This window comes from Gorilla gorilla, chromosome X (assembly GCF_029281585.2).
Source record: "Gorilla gorilla gorilla isolate KB3781 chromosome X, NHGRI_mGorGor1-v2.1_pri, whole genome shotgun sequence".
In the NCBI taxonomy this organism is placed as follows: domain Eukaryota; kingdom Metazoa; phylum Chordata; class Mammalia; order Primates; family Hominidae; genus Gorilla; species Gorilla gorilla.
The window spans coordinates 162,406,411-162,426,197 of record NC_073247.2 but is presented as its reverse complement, the minus strand read 5'-3'; the positions used below and the strand labels follow the sequence as shown (position 1 = coordinate 162,426,197).

General features: G+C 44.9%; 1 protein-coding gene across 8 annotated transcripts in view; it reads right to left on the bottom strand.

The window, feature by feature from the left end:
* The window catches only part of MTMR1 (myotubularin related protein 1), a 71,425-nt gene that overhangs the window by 6,695 nt on the left and 44,943 nt on the right, over window positions 1-19,787 (bottom strand). For 6 of the 8 annotated variants that reach the window (XM_063703140.1, XM_055376075.2, XM_031006021.3 and 3 more), the window contains 3 exons: window positions 13,720-13,812; window positions 7,329-7,442; window positions 2,320-2,496 (listed from right to left, as the gene is read on the bottom strand). In XM_063703140.1, coding sequence (XP_063559210.1) covers window positions 2,320-2,496; window positions 7,329-7,442; window positions 13,720-13,812 — 384 coding nt within the window. Of the gene's footprint in view, window positions 1-2,319; window positions 2,497-6,931; window positions 7,143-7,328; window positions 7,443-13,719; window positions 13,813-19,787 lie in introns of those variants that run through there. The other 2 variants (XR_010132539.1, XR_008675489.2) reach the window with 1 other exon arrangement.

Genomic DNA, 19,787 nt, shown 5'->3' with positions numbered 1-19,787 from the left:
CCACCACAGGGAGAAGGAATAAATGCAGGTTCAAGGGGCTGGAGAGAGCAGATGTGCAGGGGGAACTGGCCTGCAGCAGAGGGGCGCACCTCTTCATTCACTCATGCGTTCACTCAGTCACATCTGTCGAGTCTACGTTAGTTGCCAAACACCATGCTAGATCCTGAGGGCCCTGTGGTTTCAAAGCCTGTGGTGTGTAGGGGCAGCAGGCAGGCAAACAGGCCGGTGCAGTATCAAGTGTCTTGGGGAATTCTACAGACCGATTATTAGCAGCGCCTCCGCTCTCTTTCTCAAAGTACGCTAGTTTGGGCAATCAACATAGGGCCGCCAGAGCACTAGGTGAACAGGGAAGAGGGCGCTCAACGGGAAAGGCTCCAGGGCAGCACAAGTCCCAGCAGCTCCCTGGCTAGTGGGAGAGGGACACAGATGCAAGTCTCTCCTGTCCAAGGAAGACTCTGGGAAGAGCTGAAAGAGGTGATCAAACACTAGTTGTTTTCATACATGTGAAGACACAAAGGGCGGCTCATTCACACGGGGGATCTGCTTCAAGCAGGGGCAGGGCGTGTACAGGGGAGATGTGGCTAAGGGCACCCTAGGATGCAGGAGCACCCCTGCAGCCAGGACTCCTTCCCAACTCCCCAGGCCCAGCGTACAAGTACTAGGCTGAGTGGGCACCCATCACAGTGTTCTGGAAAACACTCCTGAGGTCATAAGGGTGGCAGGGCCAACTCAGAGGGTCCAGAGGAGAAAAGCGTTTGCAGCGGAAGCTTTGTGGAACAAAACAGAAAGCCATCTAGGAAAGAAGAGGTAAGTGATGACCAGCCTGGTCTGTGGTAGAGGGCAAAGGATCCAGTGAGGAGTGGCCAAGCAGCGGCCTGGGGCAGCGGGGAGCGCCCAGCAGATGGAGCATGGGGCTAAGGCCACCAGTGAGGGAGCTTTCCAGCTGGCAGGCCGGGGTACTATAGTGACGTATCCTTGAGGTTCCAGGGCCAGGCAGCTGAAAAGGAACATGAGCAGTTCAGACTGCCCCATGGCTAGTGGAGTGTGGAGACGATCTAGAGATCATGAAGACCCTAGGTGAGAGGGATGAGGGAGCAGGAGGATGGAGAGGAAAGGCAGATTTCTGTATCATTGGCTGACAGAGCAATGCTATTAAACAATGCCCTGGGTACACACTCCTGATGGACTGCAGTTAAACTCTGATGAGAGTATTCAAGTCAAAAGAAAAATCTCAGGCCTGGCGCGGTGGTGCACACCCATAATCCCAGCACTTTGGGAGGCCGAGGCGGGCAGATCACTTGAGGTCAGGAGTTTGAGACCAGCCAGGCCAACATGGTGAAATCCCGTCTCTACTAAAAATACAAAAATTAGCCAGGCATGGTGCTGTACACCTGTAATCCTAGCTACTTGGGAGGCCAGAGCAGGAGAATCACTTGAGCCTGGGAGGCAGGGGTTGCAGTGAGCCAAGCTCATGCCACTGCACTCCAGCCTGGGTGACGAGCAAGACTCCGTCTCAAAAAATAAATAAAGAAAAAAGAAAAAAGTCTCAGCAGACAGTTATCTGTCCATGGAGGTACAGGCTGCCTCTATCTGTCTTCTTCACCACCCAGAACCAACCATGACCTGGCCACCCATGTGGAGACTGGGGGTGCGGGGCAGGACTGAATCCAAACCACAACACAGTGGAGGATGTGGGGAGCCCTTCAGGAACCCGCAGCCAGAGCTCAGCCACTGAACACAAAGAGAGGACACAGGCTTGGCGGACTGGCCCCTGTAGTGCACCATTCTCTAATTTTGTTCAATCTCAGAAAATATTACAGTGAAAAAGTGTGGTGGGGAGGGGCAAACTCTCCCCCTTCTTCAAAGGGGCACCTGTTCTGTGATTCAAGCACCTGCCCTCCTACTGCTGGACTAACAGGGTCTATACACTGTAGCCCTGATGCATTTTCCACATGCCTTTCTACCACCTCTATGTGGAAACAGGGAAAAGGGCTGCCACCCCAACCCCCATATCTGCAGGTAAAGTAGTTTATAAGATGAAGGGCCAAGCACTGGAGTACATAGCATTTTATGTACCTCATCAGTACGAGACAGAAGTGCTAAGACTTTTTAACTGTAACCCAGCAAACATCATCAGAGTTGGCGTATGGGTGGAACCTCCTGGAACATGAATGCAAAGGATTGAACCCTGACAGGAGAGGGCAGAAGACGGTCAGTATGGTATGTTAATATCTACCATTAACACATTTTCATACCACCATCTTTACTTGGAAAAAAAGGCAAACTCTCTCATTCATGAAAAGAAAAACAAAAAGATACCTGAGGTCTCATCCGTGGATTCCATCGTACATAATAGTTTACCCACAATTCCAAATGACTCAGACTAGCAACAGGATATAACACGTGGTTTTCATAATTCACAAAGAAGGGATTAGAAAACTCGTCTAGCTGGCTATTGATATACGACCATAAAGATATCGTCTTTGTATATACATCCTGAAAAACAAAAAAGAACATTGGAAATAAACTTTTCTTCATATCATCAAGAATTAGTATTACACCGAGAAAAGGACTTGAATAATGAAGTGAATTCAAATGCTGAAAAATTCATGAACATTTACTAGGTCCCAGCCCCACCTTCTTCCCACTCATGGCCTCATGGTGGGATGAAATGAAAACACACTGCTTGCTGTCCTGGAAAAACATATTGCTGAAGTTAGGTAGCATCCGACAACTGTGTCTATGGAAAGGCAGAGTGAGAACTTTCTAACAACCACAGGATGATAGGGCCCACCAATAACAAATATAATTTTGAATTCTGGTGTAAGGTTTGCTTTTGTAGGCTGGGCACAGTAGCTCAAGCCTATAAGGCCAGCACTTTGGGAGGCCACATTGCAAGGACTGCTTGAGGCAGAAGTTTGAGACTAGCCTGGGCAACACAGTGAGACTTTGTCTCTACAAAAAAAATAAATTTAAAGATTAGCCAAGTATAGTCCCAGCTCCTCAGGAGGCTGAGGTGGCAGAATTGCTTGAGGCCAGGAGTTTGAGGCTGTAGTGAGCTATGATTGTGCCGTTGTACTCCAGCCTGGGCAATAGAGCAAGACCCTGCCTCTAAAAGAAAATAGAGCTTTTGTGACTCCTTTTTTTTTTTTTTTTTTTTGAGATGGAGTCTCACTCTGTCACCCAGGCTGGAGTGCAGTGGCATGATCTCAGCTCACTGCAATGTCTGCCTCCCGGGTTCAAGCAATTTTCCTGCCTCAGCCTCCCGAGTAGCTGGGGACTACAGGCGCACGCCACCACGCCCGGCTAATTTTTGTATTTTTTGGCGGAGATAGGGATTCACTGTGTTGCCCAGGCTGGTTTCGAACTCTTGACCTCAAGTGATCCTCCCACCTCGGCCTCCCAGAGTGCTGGGATTACAGGCGTGAGCCACCTCACCTGGCTGTGGCTCTTAATATTGAGAAATGAGAATAGATTTTACAGTTAAGGTTCCTTGTGCTGGAAAATCATAGCTATCTGGAGGACAATGTGCTGTGGTGCAGGCTGGAGAAGCTTTATAAAGACAAGTAAATATATCACTAAGTTATCTCTTCTTCCCCTAATTTTGTAGTACACTATTCAGAATCACTGTACCTACTTGCATTGCTCATCTGAACAAAAACACCCAAATGTGCAGGCATGGTGAGGCAGGTAAATATTAAACAATGGATCAAGCACAATGACAAAGTCAAATGAGAAAATGGCAAGGCCAACAGCATTTTCTCCCATTCTGCTGCTGACTTCCCATGAGCTATCTAAATACAGGAACATTCAATTAGGACCATTTCAATTTGTATACATTTATTTATTTATAAGAGAAACACCAACAAAAATTCAAAGGATCTGGAATAGCTAAAATAATCCTGAAAAAGAACAAAGTAGGAGGACTCATACTTCCCATTTTCAAAACTTACCACAAAGCTACAGTAATCAATGCCAGCAGTGCTGGCGTAAGGACAGACATGCAGATCAATGGAACAGAATAGAAAGCACAGAAATGAACTCTCTGACATTTACGGTCAACTGATCTTCAACAAGGTTGGCAAGAAAATTGAATGAGGGAAAGAAAATCTTTCCAACAAATGGTGCTGGGACAGCTAGATAGCCAACACACAAAAGAATGAAGTTGGATCCTTAATTCACACCGTATACAAACGTTACCTCAAAACAGATCACAGACCTAAATGTAAGACCTAAAAGTATAAAGCTCTTAGAAGAAAACAGGAGCAAATCTTCATGACTTTGGGTTAAGCAATGGTTTCTTAGATATGATACCAAAAGTATAAGCAGCAAGAGAAAAAAAAAGATAAATTGCACTTCATCAAAATTAAAAACTTTTGTGCTTCAAAGAACACCATGAAGAAAGTAAAAAAAACAACCCCTAGAGTGGGAGAAAATTTTTGCAAATCATGTATCTTATAAGGGACTTGAATATATAAAGAATGTATAAGGAACTCTTACAACTCCATAATAAAAAGGACAAACACCACAATTTTAAAATGAACTAAGGAGCTGAATACACATTCTCCACAGAAGATATGCAAATGGCCAATAAGCACATGGAAATATGCTCAACATCATTAGTCGTTGGGGAAATGCAAATCTAAAACCACAACATACCACTTCCCACTCACTAGGATGGCTATAATTTTTTTAAAAAGGAAAATAGTAAGCGTTGGTGACATGTGGAGAAATTGGAAGCCTCAGACATTGCTCGTGTGTGCAACTGCTTTGGAAAACAATCTGGCGGTTCCTCAATAGGTTAAACATAGTTGCCACATGACCCGGCAATTCCACTCGTAGGTATAAATGAAGGAAGGCGTATGTCCACATAAAAACTTGTACATGAATAGTTATAGTAGCATTATTCCTAAAAACCAAAATGTGGAAACAACCCAAATTTCTATCAACCAATGAATGGATAAACAAAATGTGGTCTATCCATATAACGGAATATTGCTCAGCCATAAAAAGGATGTATTGGTGCATAGATGAACCTTGAAAACATTATGCTAAGCAAAGGAAGACAGTCATATAAGTTCACCTATTGTATAATTCCATTTCTATGAAATGTCCAGAATTGGCAAATCCGTAGAGACAGAAAGCAGACTGATGGTTGCTAGAGGATAGGGGTGGGGGAAATGGGAAGTGATTGCTACCGAGTATGCCATTTCTTTTGGGGGTGACAGAAATTTTATAAACTTAGGCCAGGCACAGTGGCTTACACCTATAATCCCAGCACTTTGGGAGGCCGAGGCGGGAGCATCACTTGAGGCCAGGAGTTTGAGACCAGCCTGGGCAACACAGCAAGACCCCAATTGCTACAAAAAATAGAAATAAAGAAATTTTATGAAATTAAATATTGATGATGGCTGCACAATATGTGAATATGCTAGAACCATGAAATTGTACACTTTAGATGGGTGAATTTTATGGTATGTAAATTATGTATCAAGAGAGCTCATTTTTTTAAGAATGAATTTTGCACTCCCCCTCTCAAAAAAAAAAAAAAAAAAACAAGATAAAGCCATGGTTAAAATTCTATATATGAACTTCATTCTTCTGCTTCTGATTTTATTTGTTTTAAATAGCTTTGAGACATAATTCACGTAACATAAAACTCACTCTTTTAAAAATGTTTTTCTTTTTATTAGGAGGTTAACAAGTCCCCATCACACTGGGCCCGCAGGAGTGTGGATTTTACTCTAACTGCGGTGGGAAGCAGGGGAGAGGCTTCAGATTTCAGTTACTGAATGCTCGCTCTGGTTGCTATGTTTAGAATGGACTACTGAAGGTCAGAAAGAGAATCAGGGAAGCCCATTCCTGGGTTTCTGCCTTAGTCCAGATGTGAGACAGTAGGAGTGTGAGACAGTAGGGGCTTGAGCTAGGCTTATAGCTGTAAGGCAGTTAAGAAGTGGCAGATTAAGAATATACTTTGGGCCAATAATCCTAGCACTTTGGGAGGCTGAGACGGGCAGATCACCTGAGGTCAGGAGTTTGAGACCAGCCTGCCCAACATGGCGAAACCCTGTCTCTACTAAACATACAAAAAATTAGCCGGGCGTGGTGGCGGGTGCCTATAATCCCAGCTACTCGGGAGGCTGCAGCAGGAGAATCACTTGAATGTGGTAGGCAGAGCTTGCAGTGAGCTGAGATGGCGCCACTGCACTACATCCTGGGCAACAAGAGCAAAACACCGTCAAAAAAAAAAAAAAAAAGAAAGAAAGAAAAAGAATATACTTTGGGACAAGGCCAGCAGCATTCACCAGGGGACTGGATGTGGTAGCTAGGGTGAGGGTGAGGGAGGAGTGGAAGGTGGCTCCCGTGTATTTGGCCTCGGCATCTGGATGGCCAGTGGTGCTGTGAACTGAGATGCAAAAGAGCAGGGGAGGAGCAGGAAAAGGCTTTTAGGTCCCTGAGGCGAGACAAAGTCACTTAGAAAGACGGAACAAGAGTCGAGGGGAGAAGAGGACCTGGGACTGGGCCCAGGTGACTCCAACTTTAGAGACTGGTTAAAATGGCAGCCAGTCAGAGGAGACTGAGCAGGGGAGGCCGAGGAGGCAGGAAAGAGGCAGGACGAGGTGGGGTCACAGAATGAGGGCACTGTCAACTGTGGGGAGGCTGCTGAGAGAGGGGGAGGCGGGCGTTACTGACAGACTGCTTTCTCCTGAATTCTATACTGTCCTAACATACTCGGCTCACAGGCATTGGTCCTTGTTTATTAACAGGATCATATACTCCTTAAGCTGCCTTTTTCCAATGCCTTCTCACTTTTGACCACGTCTCTCTTTTATCCCACACTGAGGAAAAAAGAAAGAAATGAGATGTAACTCTGAGAAGTTTGGTAACTGCTTCTTTACTACTTTGATGTAAAAAAGTGTTAGCTTGCTACCTAAAGTGGGCTTTTTGGCTAATCAGCAGACTCCATTTCCAAGGCCTTCAAGTACGATCTGGCCAACACCACAGAGGATGAAAAGCAGAATCCCACGGTTTTGGAGTTGGTGCAGCGGAGACTACATGAACTCGGAGTCAGGAGGTCCAGGGTCTAGCACTCATCTACTCCTGAGAGAGCCACGGGCTCGCTGGGTCCCAGCCCCCCATGCCTAGAAAGGAAGGGGCTTGTGTTAGACACATGCGGTGGGGCTGGCCAGAACCCTGGGAGGGCATTTACAGTCAGCAATAGCACCAGAGCGCAGTCCTCCCTCCCCTCAGCCCTCCTACAGTGGCACTTCCGAGGAGAGGTGCCTGAGCCACAGGGAAAGCAACAGACAAGGATGCAGCATACTCACCTCTTTGAATCGCTGCTGTTCACAGTTGCACAAAAAGGTCCCAAAAAGACAGCTATAAAGGTGATCCAAAATTGTAATCAAGAATAGCTCATTAAACTCGAATGCTGAAGGAAACTTAAATGAAGAGAAAAATAAGGTTTAGTCATAGAGTCCAATTTCTAAAAGTAATGTTACTTTTTTATGAAAGACAGCGAAACTACAACTTGGAATATAGTCAAACATTTAAAGGAAGACTGAGCCCATGTAAAGTTCAACTACCTATAGTTTTAGGCCCAAACTTATAGATCTGGCTGAGAAACAACCAGCAGCAACTAAATTTGTTGTCCTCAATGCCCAGAAAAGCTTATGTAGCTTCCACTTCTCACCATGGCGGTAGGACAGAGCCCAGACTCACCCTTCTGTCAGAAACATCTAGCAAGCTGGATACAATATAAGAAATGACTGTTTTCAGACACTGGCAACAGGCAGTACTGGACTGTGACCCTGAGAGAAGGGAAACAAATGAGGGGAGCCCTCTATTGTGTCAGCTTCCCCACTGCAGCCACATCCCAGGTCGGGGGTAAGGGGAGCAGTAGATCCAGTCATAACATGTACCCAAAGTGACTCAAGAAGAATAGAAAATCCGAATAGCTCTGCAGCTATTAAATAAACAACTCCTAGTTAAGAACCTTCCTACAAAGACAACTCCATGACCATACACCCCTGAATTTTTTTTTTTTTGAGACGGAGTCTCTCTCTGTCCCCCAGGCTGGAGTGCAATAGCACCGTGGCACCATCTCGGCTCACTGCAACCTCCGCCACCAGGGTTCAAGTGATTCTCCTGCCTCAGCCTCCTGAGTAGCTGGGATTACAGGTGTGCACCACCACGCCCGACTAATTTTTGTATTTTTAGTAGAGACAGGGTTTCACCATGTTGGCCAGGCTGGTCTCGAACTCCTGGCCTCAAGTGATCCACCCACCTCGGCCTCCCAAAGTGCTGGGATTACAGCACGCCTGACTTCTTACCAGTGTAAATGAGCAAGCTGAACCTGGCAATATATTTTAAAAAGGTAACACAACATGACCAAGTGGGGTTTACTTTACGAATGTAAGCCTGGCTTAACATATGAAAATCTATGTTACAAAAACAAATCAGTTACTGTAATTCACCATATTGGCAGAGTGAGGGAGCAAAACCACAGATCGTCTTGATTGTTTTAGGTAATTCTTGATGGGGTTTTGCAGAATTCCAATGAAGACTATTACTATTGCCAGCAGGTTCTAGCCAGTAGCTGGTGTGTTGTGGCCATGAGATGATCTGGAAGTGATAATAATTACCCTAACAGCAGGCATGTGCTGAGTGCCTACCATGTGCCAGAACTCTAATGTAAAAACACAGTAAAATATTCATCACCTATTCAATGAAGCAAAGCCAAATAGTACTACCCAGCATGCTTGTATTTAAGTCGGTTTACTTAAAAACCTATTCTTCAATCAGAGTGCTGTGTGCACACTATCATGACAAATCTTCACGTCTCCAGAATGATCACATCAGGATCACTGGTAGAGAAGTTTATTTTTTAGTTTAGCTTTACTACTAGACTAGCACCAGGCTTTTCAATTAGAACAATGGTCAATCCAGGACTGTCCAAACTCCACCTGAAACTGCTTTCTTCACCAGGCTATTACATTAGCTGACTTAAGGAATTATGCTCAGATACCGTGGATTAAGATTTGCTTCTCTCTCCATCTTAAGGATTGCTCTCAGAAACACACAACTCTCCTCTAAGGAATCCCATCAGAATATTACTGCTTCAGAAACCTCTGGAAACTAATTCTGGTGGTTCTTACTGGCCCCCTTGTTCTTAGATGAACTAAATCAACGATGTGATGTCTCTGGCTGAAATGCTAACAATATCTACTGGTTCATCCTTTCTTGGAGCCTTTAAGATTGCCCCTCGCAACTCTGACAGTGGCCTCACATTTCAAACGGCTATCTTTCTCTATTTCTCTCTCTCTCTCATTCATGCATTTATTTATTTAGATAGGGTCCCACTTTGTTGCCCAGGCTGGAGCGCAGTGGTGCGACTGTGGTTCACTGCAGCCTCAACGTCCCAGGCTCAAGTGATCCCTCCCACTTCAGCCCGCCAAGTAGCTGGGACTACTGCCACAACCCAGCTAGTTTTTTTTTGTTTTTTTTTTGTAAAGACAAGGTCTCCCTATGTTACCTAGGCTGGTCTTGAGCTCCTGATCTCAAGTGATCCTCCCATCTCGGCCTCCTAAAGTGCTGGGATTATAGGCATGAGCTACCGTGCCCGGCTCAAATAGCTATCTTTTAACAGGCCAGGCACACTATGTCCAATTTTCCCAGGACTTCTCTATGCTGCTTAGTTATGCCCTATTCATAAATTATTGGCACCACAGAATTTGTGAATTGTAAGCAAATATATGACATTTTTGTGTACTGAAGCCTTATTAAATCAAGGATAGGAATGAAAGATCCAGGGTTTTGTCCTATATTTTATAATTCTCAAACTTTTAAAAACAAATGTTTACTAAAAGATAGCAAATTACTGACATATTTTCAAGCCATATAAGTGCTATGAACTGAATATCTGTATCCCCCCAAAATTTCTATGTTGAAATTCTAATCCCCAAGGTGTAGTATGAGGAAGTGGGGCCTTTGGGAAGTGATCAGGTCATGAGGGTAGAGCTCTCGTGAATGGGATTAGTGCTCTTCTCAAAGAAGCCCAAGAGAGCTCTCTTGTTGCTTCCATGATGTCAGGTTACAATGAAAAGACAGCTAATCTATGAACCAGGAAGCAAGCCCTCACCAGACACTGAATCTGCTGGGGCCTTGATGTTGGATTTCCCAACCTCCAGAACTGTGAGAAAGAATTTCTGTTGTTTATAAACCACCTCATTTATGATATTTTGTTACAGCAGCCCAAACAGACTATGACAATGAGTCTTCATTCCTAGCCCCTGAGCCTGCATTGTAGATCTGGGAGCTTGGAAAGGTGTGTTCTAGAGTCAGTGACAACAAGCCTTATTCTGGTCACTGGGTACCAGATATGGGAGGTCAAAGTGGGCAGGGCTCAGTCCAAGCCCATTGGCACCCATGAAAACTGGAAAACAAAGGCTCCACCTACTCATGTTGGGTCAAGACTGCCATTTAAACTCAGGGGGTGTCATGGCATTAAGCTCAACTCAAAAAACAGCTCATTGGGGGAAACAGTAGCAGGTGGAGTAATATAAACGAAAGATTAGGTCGCTGCAATTCATAGTTTGTTTTGGCCTCTTCTCCTGGAAACTGTACCTTTTACCTAAAAGTATGATTTCCGAAAATACATAGCACAGTAATCTATAATAAAATTCTGCACCTCTTTTTTTATTGTTTTAGAGACAGGGTCTCACTCTGTCACCCAGGCTGGAGTGCACTGGTACAATCATAGTTCACTGTAACCTTGAACTCCTGGACTCAAGCAATCCTCCTGCCTCAGCCGTCCGAGTAACTGGGACTACAGGTGCACACCACCATGCCTGGCTAATTTTTTAATTTTTTTTTTGAAGAGATGGGGGGTCTCACTATGCTGCCCAGGCTGGTCTTGAATTCCTGGCCTCAAGCGATCCTTCTACCTCAGCCTCCTGAGTCGCTGAGATTATAGGCGTGAGCCACCACACCTGGCCCCAATTCTGCACCTCTTGAGGAACAAAAATATCAATGACTATTAAACCTATCCAGAGGAGTAAGGATTGTATTAAACTATGGATATTATTGAGTGTCTTTGGGACTCTAAAGAGTCCCTCAATTATTTTTCCCTTAGTTTCTTTGTTCACATACAGACTAGTTCATTTTATTCTGATATTTTTGACAATTTTACACTGCATAGCTTACTTAACAGTAGGCAACCTAAAAATAATCTTTCATATGACTGCATCTTATACCTGCTATATATCTCATTCATTTCTTAATGAACTGATAAAGACTAGTCATGGATGTCTGTGCTAATGCATTAACAATGTAATTTTAAAAGAAATTAATTATACACACATTTCACAGACAGAATCTTAGAGCTGTGAGAAGCATCTGAAATCTTCTAATTCAAACCCCTTTTCTTAAAATCCAATAAAAGCACAAAAATGACATGGCTTAGACATGAAAACAGTCACTAAGCAGTATAAAGAATGGAGGTCAGTTTGAAGATGTTAAAAAATCCACATTTGGGAAGAATAAGCTATTTCACATCCACAGAAATGGTGCTCATCCCTTTAGAAGCACTGCAATTATTTTTTGTGTTCAACCTTTTTATGCAATTTTTCTAAAATGTGTTTCATACTTTCTTGTCCTAACCTGAACATGACAATCATTTAACTTTGTTATTGGCTCAGCATCAACACAAATAGCAACAGTGCCTGGCTCTATCAAACAGTAAGGCTTCAGGCCAGTCTTCGTGCTTCTGGAGTGTGTTTGCTGCTACCTTTCACATGCACCATCAGCACACCTACCTCTGGGACCAGCCCCTCTTACCCGGGCCAGCTCTCTAACAGGCTATCTTTAATCACCTGTGACCTGGCCATCAGATCATGTGAGACCCCAATCAGTTTGTTGAAGCTGGGTGTAAAAGTCAGTGTTAATTTCTAAGTGAGGGCCTGAGGACTCCATGAAATCTACTTTGGCTATTCAGACTCCCTCCCCTTTGTTCCTTATTTCTAGAGGTATGTCTCTGTGCTCCCTTGCCACTGAAAATGTGATCTGTGACCCGATGGCATCACCTGAGAGCTTATCAGAAATGTGGCATCTCAGGCTCTGCCTCAGCCCCACTGAATCAGAATCTGCATTTCAATAAGAGTCCCAGGGGATTTGTGTGCTCATTAAGGTTTGAGCAATGTTAGTCTACAGCAATGGTCTCAAAGTTGAGCATCCATCAGCCCCCAGAAGGGCTTGTGGAACCAAAGGGCTGGGCCCCACACCCAGAGCACTGGAAGGTCGTCAGTGAGGCTGAAGTTTGGTGTCTCTAACGAGTTCTCAGGACCACATTTGGAGCACTAAGCTAGATCACTGGTTGTCAAACTCATTTGCACATCTGAATCACCTGGGGAACTTTTACACACACCTGAGCCTGTCTCCAGGCTCACAGGAAGAAGGTTCCCAGGGGCTGGCTGTGTGCACTCAAGGTGGAGAGCCATCTTCTGAGTTCTCCAGGTCCTCCTCAGGGCAGAGCTGCTGGGGAGCCGGACAGCACAGGCAGCATCATGACTATCAACCTTCCTTCTGCCCCAACACACACTGCCATCAGTAACAGTAGCTCTCAGTGGGGAAACAGGCCTAGTATTTCACAGACTTTCTGCAGTAGGGAGGCAGATGTCCTCTGAAAAGGCCCTGGGCTGATGGTGATAAGGCTGCAGGAGGATCAATCAAGAGCAGCAGGGCTGTTGGTAGCATCCCTGCAGATCACCGGCAGTGTCCTGGCTGCTTCCCTTCCCCGTGACTGAAGCAGCCAAGGCCAGAGCTCCTGGTGAATGACTAGCAAGAGAAGGCTCAGACCCTGGATCTCAGCCCCCTAACTTGTTCTGTACCCCACAGCCCCACCCTCAGCCAGGTTGCGCAGCAGGCACTGGGGAAACTACTCTCTTTTGCCTCTCTCTGTCTCTGGTTCCAGGTCCATTGCCCTGGCACTGTCTCTTATCATAAGGATAGGAGACCAAACTCAGGTTTAGATGTTGGAGATGAGGGGGAAAACAACCACAACAACAAAACAGTGCAGGAACTATGGTCTTATGGCCTACTTTGAACTGAAGCCAAAGGGCCTGACCAGCTCAAGGGAAGGGGATCCCTAGATGGCTCCCTTCTTTACCAGGGCCCTGTGCGTTGGGGTTTGGGAACGACGCACCAGCTAATAGCAAAATGCTATGCAGCTTCCTCTATGCCATTGGTTCTTGGACACTCATTTCCCTCAGTGACCTTGGGGGTGGGAGAGGCTCTGGACTGGGGCAGAGTGTGGAGATTCCTGGATTGCCTGGTCTAATCCCATATACTAGCAGTTCATTCCCATCCTCATTTCTAACATCTGGCCAAATCTTAGATGAACTGCTCAGCAGGAGACTGTACTTCCTTAACCTTTTGAAGGGGAGCAAAAGCAGCAGAATCTATAGAGGAGTAGGGCCTTGGTTTGGACCTAGTGGACAAGATGATTGATAAAAACCATTTGCAAAGACAAGTAACTTTTGGTGTGAAATTGGTTGTTTCTAATGTTCTGCTTATATTTCTAAGTGAATTAGAATCAAATTGTGTTAAATAATGGGGTCATATTTTACACAAATTCATCTTGAATGAAACAGCAATAATAGTTTAATCTTTAAGATACATTTAAAGCAAAGACTATATAGAAATATACTTGAAATCTCTCACCTGCCTTGTCATTTGCCAAACACAATCAATAAACTGCAGAAATATGGGAGATCGGTCAGCATCCGCATGGTTGTCATTACCATGGCCCACTCGCTGAACAGAAACAGAAGGTTAAACGTTTTAACGTATGTTATAGTCCTCTTGAAAGTCACTGTAAGTTGTCCAGTGGTAAGAATCACATCTCATCGGGCCTAATAGAATTCCTGGCACATAACAGGCACTCAAAAATGTCTATCAAATCGAAACGACTTCCATTACTTTTAGAAAACAAAATTTCAGTTTACAGTATTTTTACATGTTGTTTTATAATTTCTCTTTAATATAGCTGATATCAAGAAAGTATAAGCAACTAGCTAGCAAACTTTTCAGTTAAAATGGTAGGGTCAAGACCAGCCACCACACTCAGTGTACAGTGTCAACGTAGGATGCCAATTAGCAGTTCATAAAGCACATTATGAATGCCATTTTCTCTACAAGTATAAAAACATTTTTTCCATTTTTCAGAAATGTCAGGAAGTCTGAGAATCAAAATAATGATTAGCAATCTACAACTTTTAACCAATTCTTCATGACTCAGAGAACCCCAACAACTCAATCTTGAAATGGTAAAGGTGGGGTCCTTGCTTAAGGCAGTCCAGTATTGTATTTCATATCTTTTGATACTTTGTAAGACATCAATAGATTCATACCAAAAGGTAAAAGATAGTATTCTCAAATACACAAATAGGATTGCCAAAACACTGAAAATGCCACAAGTAAAAAGATAGCTGAAGGGTGAGGATTCTAAGAGAAGCTTCAAATAATTTGACTATGAGCAAAAGGATGTGGGGAAAAAAACTCATTAAGAAAATACAAAGCAATCACTTAGAGCAAAAATACTCTATGAAATTGCCACCTGGAAAGACATGAAAACAAAGAAATGACAAAATCAATATTAACATCTCAGAGTAACAGTGTATTACCTTCTTTATAAAAAAAATTTTAATTGTGGTGAAATACACATGACATATAATTTATCACTTGAACCATTATTTTTATTTTTATTTTTTTAGAGACAGGGCCTCGCTCTGTCACCCAGGCTGGAGTGCAGTGACACGAGCATAGCCTGCTGCAGCCTCTAACTCCTGGGCTCAAGTGATTCTCCCACCTCAAACTCCAGAGTGGCTGGGACTATAGGTGTGAGCCACCATGCCCAGCTAATTCTTTATTTTGTAGAGATGGGGTCTCACTATACTGCCCAGGCTGGTCTTGAACTCTTGACCTCAAGAGATCCTCCCACCTCAGCCTCCCAAAATGCTGGGAATTACAAGCATGAGCCACTACATCCAATCTCATCTTAACCATTTTTAAGTGTCCAGTTCAGTGGCATCAAGCACACTCATGTTATTATGCAACCATCACCATTTCTAGAACTTGTTAATCTTTCCAAACAGAAACTCTATACCCATTAATCACTAACTCCCCATTCCCCACCTCCTAGCCCCTGGCAATGACCATTTCACTTTTTGTCTCTATGAATTTGATTATTCTAGTTTCTTCATACAAGTGGAAACATAAATATTTGTCCTTTTGTGGCTAGCTTATTTTGCTGAGCATGATTTCTTTCTTTTTTTTTTTTTTTTTTTTCCAGCCTGCACTCTGTCGCCCAGGCTGGAGTGCAGTGACGCAATCTCGGCTCACTGCAAGCTCTGCCTCCCAGGTTCACGCCATTCTCCTGCCTCAGCCTCCCGAGTAGCTGGGACTACAGGCGCCCGCCACCACGCCCGGCTAATTTTTTTGTATTTTTAGTAGAGACGGGGTTTCACCGTGTTAGCCAAGATGGTCTCGATCTCCTGACCTCGTGCTCCGCCCGCCTCGGCCTCCCAAAGTGCTGGGATTACAGGCGTGAGCCACCGCGCCTGGCCTGCTGAGCATGTTTTCAAGGTTCATCCATGTTATAGCACATGCCAGAATTTCCCTTTTTAAGACTAACATTACACTGTATAATCATGTGCCACATAATGACGTTTCAGTCAATGATGACTGCATATCCAATGGTGGTCCCATAAGGCTATAATACCATATTTTTACTGTACCTTTTCTACGTTTAGATACAGAAATACTTACCATGGTATTACAGTTGCCTACGGTATTCAGTATAGTCACATGCCACACAGGTATGTAGCCTAGGAGTAACAGGCTGTACCATATAGCCTAGATGTTAGCAGGTTATCCATCTAGGTTTCTGTAAGGTACATTCTATGATGTCCACACAATTACAAAATCACCTGATGATGCATTTCTCAGAATGTATCCTCATCATCACACACCACATGACTGTATATATAGACCACATTTTGTTTTTCCATTCGTCTGCTGATGGACACTGGGGTTGCTTCCACCTTTGGGCTACTGTGAATAAAGCTACTATGGACACCAATGTACAAATATCTGTTTGGGCCCCTGCTTTCCCTTCTTTGGGGTATATACCCATCAGCGGAATTGTCAGATCATGTGGTAGTTCCAAGTTTAATTTTCTGAGTATCCGCCATTCTGTTCTCCATAGTAGCTCCATGCATTGCCCCACTATAAAATCTCTTGTAGGACCTGCTGTTCAGTATTTAAGGCACCTAGGGAACTGTTTTACAATGACAGTTCACAATTTAGGATCATTCTTTCAACAGATAGCCATGGAACTCCTATGGCGTGTGCAAGGCATCATGCCTGGCCCTCGGAATGTCAGACATTGTCATGGTGTCTGGTAGAGGCCCGGTCCTTGGCTAGGCCCCTAGGAGACCAGAGCAAATGAGACACTGTACTTGTGCTTGATGAATAATTCATTTGTGGTCTAGTCAAGGGACAAAGATGTATAAATCACAAGGGCAATAAAGTGTTCCAAGGGCTTCCAAGTATGCAGTGGGTATGGTGGGAGCAAAAGGGAATGAGTGAACCATCCTAGGATGGGGTAGGGGAAGGAACAGGGAGGGACAGTCATGCGAGTCATAGTCATGAAGGACATTTCATTTGAGATAAACCTTGAAGGACAGGGAGATGCCTGCTTCCCAGGTAGCCAGGAATTGATAACCAGTGGGAATGTGGTGGGGAACACTAAGGAAGCCACAAGTAGCTGGGCACAGCTGAGTCTTAGACGGGGCAAGGGAAAGAAGATGAGAGGTGAGGCTGGAGATGTAGCTAGGGCCAGATCACCAAGGGCTTTGAGTGCACACTGAGGAGTTTGCTCATAAACCTGTGTGCTACAGGAAGGTGCTGAGGGACTCACACTGTGGAGTGGCAGCATCCAATCTGTTGTTTGGAATGCTCCATCTGGCTCCAATGGGGACGATGGATTAGACAGAGCTAGGTTGCAGAAAGGCTACTGCTATTGTTGGGATGTTTGTCCTCCTAAACCTCGTGTTGAAATTTGATCCCCAATGTTGGAGGTGGAGCCTAATGGGAGGTGTTGGGTCATGGGGGTGGATCCCTCATACATAAATTAATCCCTCCTTGGATGGGGGAGTGTGTGAGTGAGTTCTCTATTAGTTCCCGAGACAGCTGGTTGTTACAAAGGGCCTGGCACCCTCTCCCCTCTCTCTTGCTTCCTCTCTCACCATGTGATCTCTACACACTGGCTCCCCTTTACCTTCCACCATGAGTGGAAGCAGCCTGAGGCCCTCACCAGAAGCAGATGCCGGCACCATGCTTCTTGTACAGCCTGCAGAATCGTGAGCCAAATAAATTTCTTTTCTTTCTAAATTACCCAGCCTCAGGTATTCCATTGTAAAAACACAAACAGACTAGGACAGCCACCTAGGAGACTGCCTAAGGGGGTTGATAAGGCCTGAGTTACGGGAGCATCAGGGGCAATGGAGATGAGATCACAGATTCGCTATCCATATATTCAAAGTTATGGGACTGGCTGAGATCACTAACAGGTTAACCACAAAGAGAAGAAAAATGATCCAAGGACTCATCTCTGGAACACCCCAACATTAAGAGGTTGGGAAGATGAGGGAAGACCTGAAAGTTGGAGGAAATTCAAAAGGTCATAGAAATCTAGAAGCCGAATGAAGAAAGTGTTTGGAAGAAAGGAAGAATCAACAGCATCGAATGCTCAGGCCAAATAAAACAAGTGATGACGGTGACACGACCAGATTGGGGGGGGGGGGCATTGTGAGAAGGAACCCTGGCTGAAGTGCTTTCAAGACAGTCTGGAAGGAGAGAAATAGTGATAGTGAGTACAGACAACAGTTTTGAGGAGACTGTTGTAAAGAAGAGCAGAGAATCAGGGTGACAGCTGAGGAGGGCTGTGGGGTCAAGAGGGTTTTTGTTTTAGGATATAACAGAATGTCTCTACACCAATGGGAATGATCTAGGGAAGAGGGGGGAATGGAGGCAGGATAAAGGGAAGAACAATTGGAAAGTTCCATGATGGAGGCAAGCAGGCAAGGGCAGGATCAGCCTCAGGTGGAAGCCCTGATGGCTCAATCACAGAACTCCAGGTAAAGTAGAGTACACAGATCCAGAGGGTGGGTGGTTGCAGGCTTGAAATCACTGTTTAAAGGCTGGCTCCACCCTAACTAGCTGTGTGACTTTAGGCAGATAACACACACTCTTGAAACCTCAATTTCCCCATCTGTCAATGAGAGTACTATCAGGATTAAACAAGATGCTGCACGTTAACAGTGCCAAACACATAGTGGTGGCTTAGTAAATTGAGGCCATTAGGAATCTGATAGTCCTATTGGCTTCACTGCGGCCATGGTGCAGTGAGCCCCAGCATTAGCAAGTAGGGATGGAAGCAGGGCGCTGTAGGCACATCCTGATGCATGCACCTCTGCACAGTCCCAGTACATGCTGCCATCGCTGGCATCTCGCTAGACAGCCTTCACCACTACCCCTCTGGCAAAGCACCCATTCAAGCTTTCTCTCCCCTAGGACATACAGTTTGGGGAGGAAGGTAGAAGGCAGTGGCCTCTGAGTCTTCTGAGATGGCCCAGTACAAACATCTGGAAAGATTCCACACACTCTCTCTTCCTTACCGAGACCAGCTTTTGCTGAGGGGGTAAGAAACAAAGGAATTGGTGATGTTGTTTAAAACTTCCCTGGCACTTAGCATGGGCCAAACACTGCCCTAAACATTTGACACATATAAATTCATTTCTCCCACACAATGCCCCATTTCAGAGAGGAGGGAATCAAGGCAAGAGAGGGGAAGGAACATGCCCAGGGATCTGCCAGTAGCTCCCAAAGGGCATGCAGCTCAGAGACTGCGGACTTGTCCCTTCTCTCTGGGAGGTCCTCTTGCAGGCGCTCCATCCCAGGAGTGCAGGGACAGCTGGAAGCTTGGCACACTCACACCAAAGCCAATGAAATCCTTGCACTACCCATCTTCCCGCTTTCCATAGCAAGTCTAATGGGGACTTCAGGAGTATTCCCATTCAATGCACAGTTCAGACAGATCCCTAACAGCTCAATGGCCTAGACAGACCAGAAGTAGCTGCCAGTTGGACTAAAACACAAATGGCAGCCCAAGAATGCCCCACTAGATGACCTCACAATTTCACTCCTAGGTATATAACCCCCTAGATTGTAAGCAAGTTGTTATAGGGTGACTTGTGATCCCCAAAAGTGAGGCCTGAACATTCGGTAGCTCAGCAATGTGTCCATATTTGGAGATAGGGCCTTTAAAGAGGTGATGAAGTTCAAATGAGGGCATTGAAGTGGGCCCTAAGCCAATCTCACTGGTATCCTTATGAGATGAAGACATTTGGCCACCCAGAGAGACAGCAGGGGTGTCCAGTAGCTCCCAAAGGGAAGAAAGACCTTGTGAAGAGGTAGCCAGAGGGTGGCCATATGCAAGGAAAGAAGGGAGACCTCAAGAGAAATCAATCCTGCTGGGACCTTGATTTTGGACTTCCAGGCTCCAGAACTATGAGAAAATTAATTCTGTTGTTTCAACCATGCAGTCTGTGGTACCTTGTTATGGCAAAAACTTATATACTAACATTCACGCAGTATTCTTCACAATAGCAAAGGTGGGAACAATCCAAGCATCCCTCAGCAGATAAACAACATGTGGTATATACACA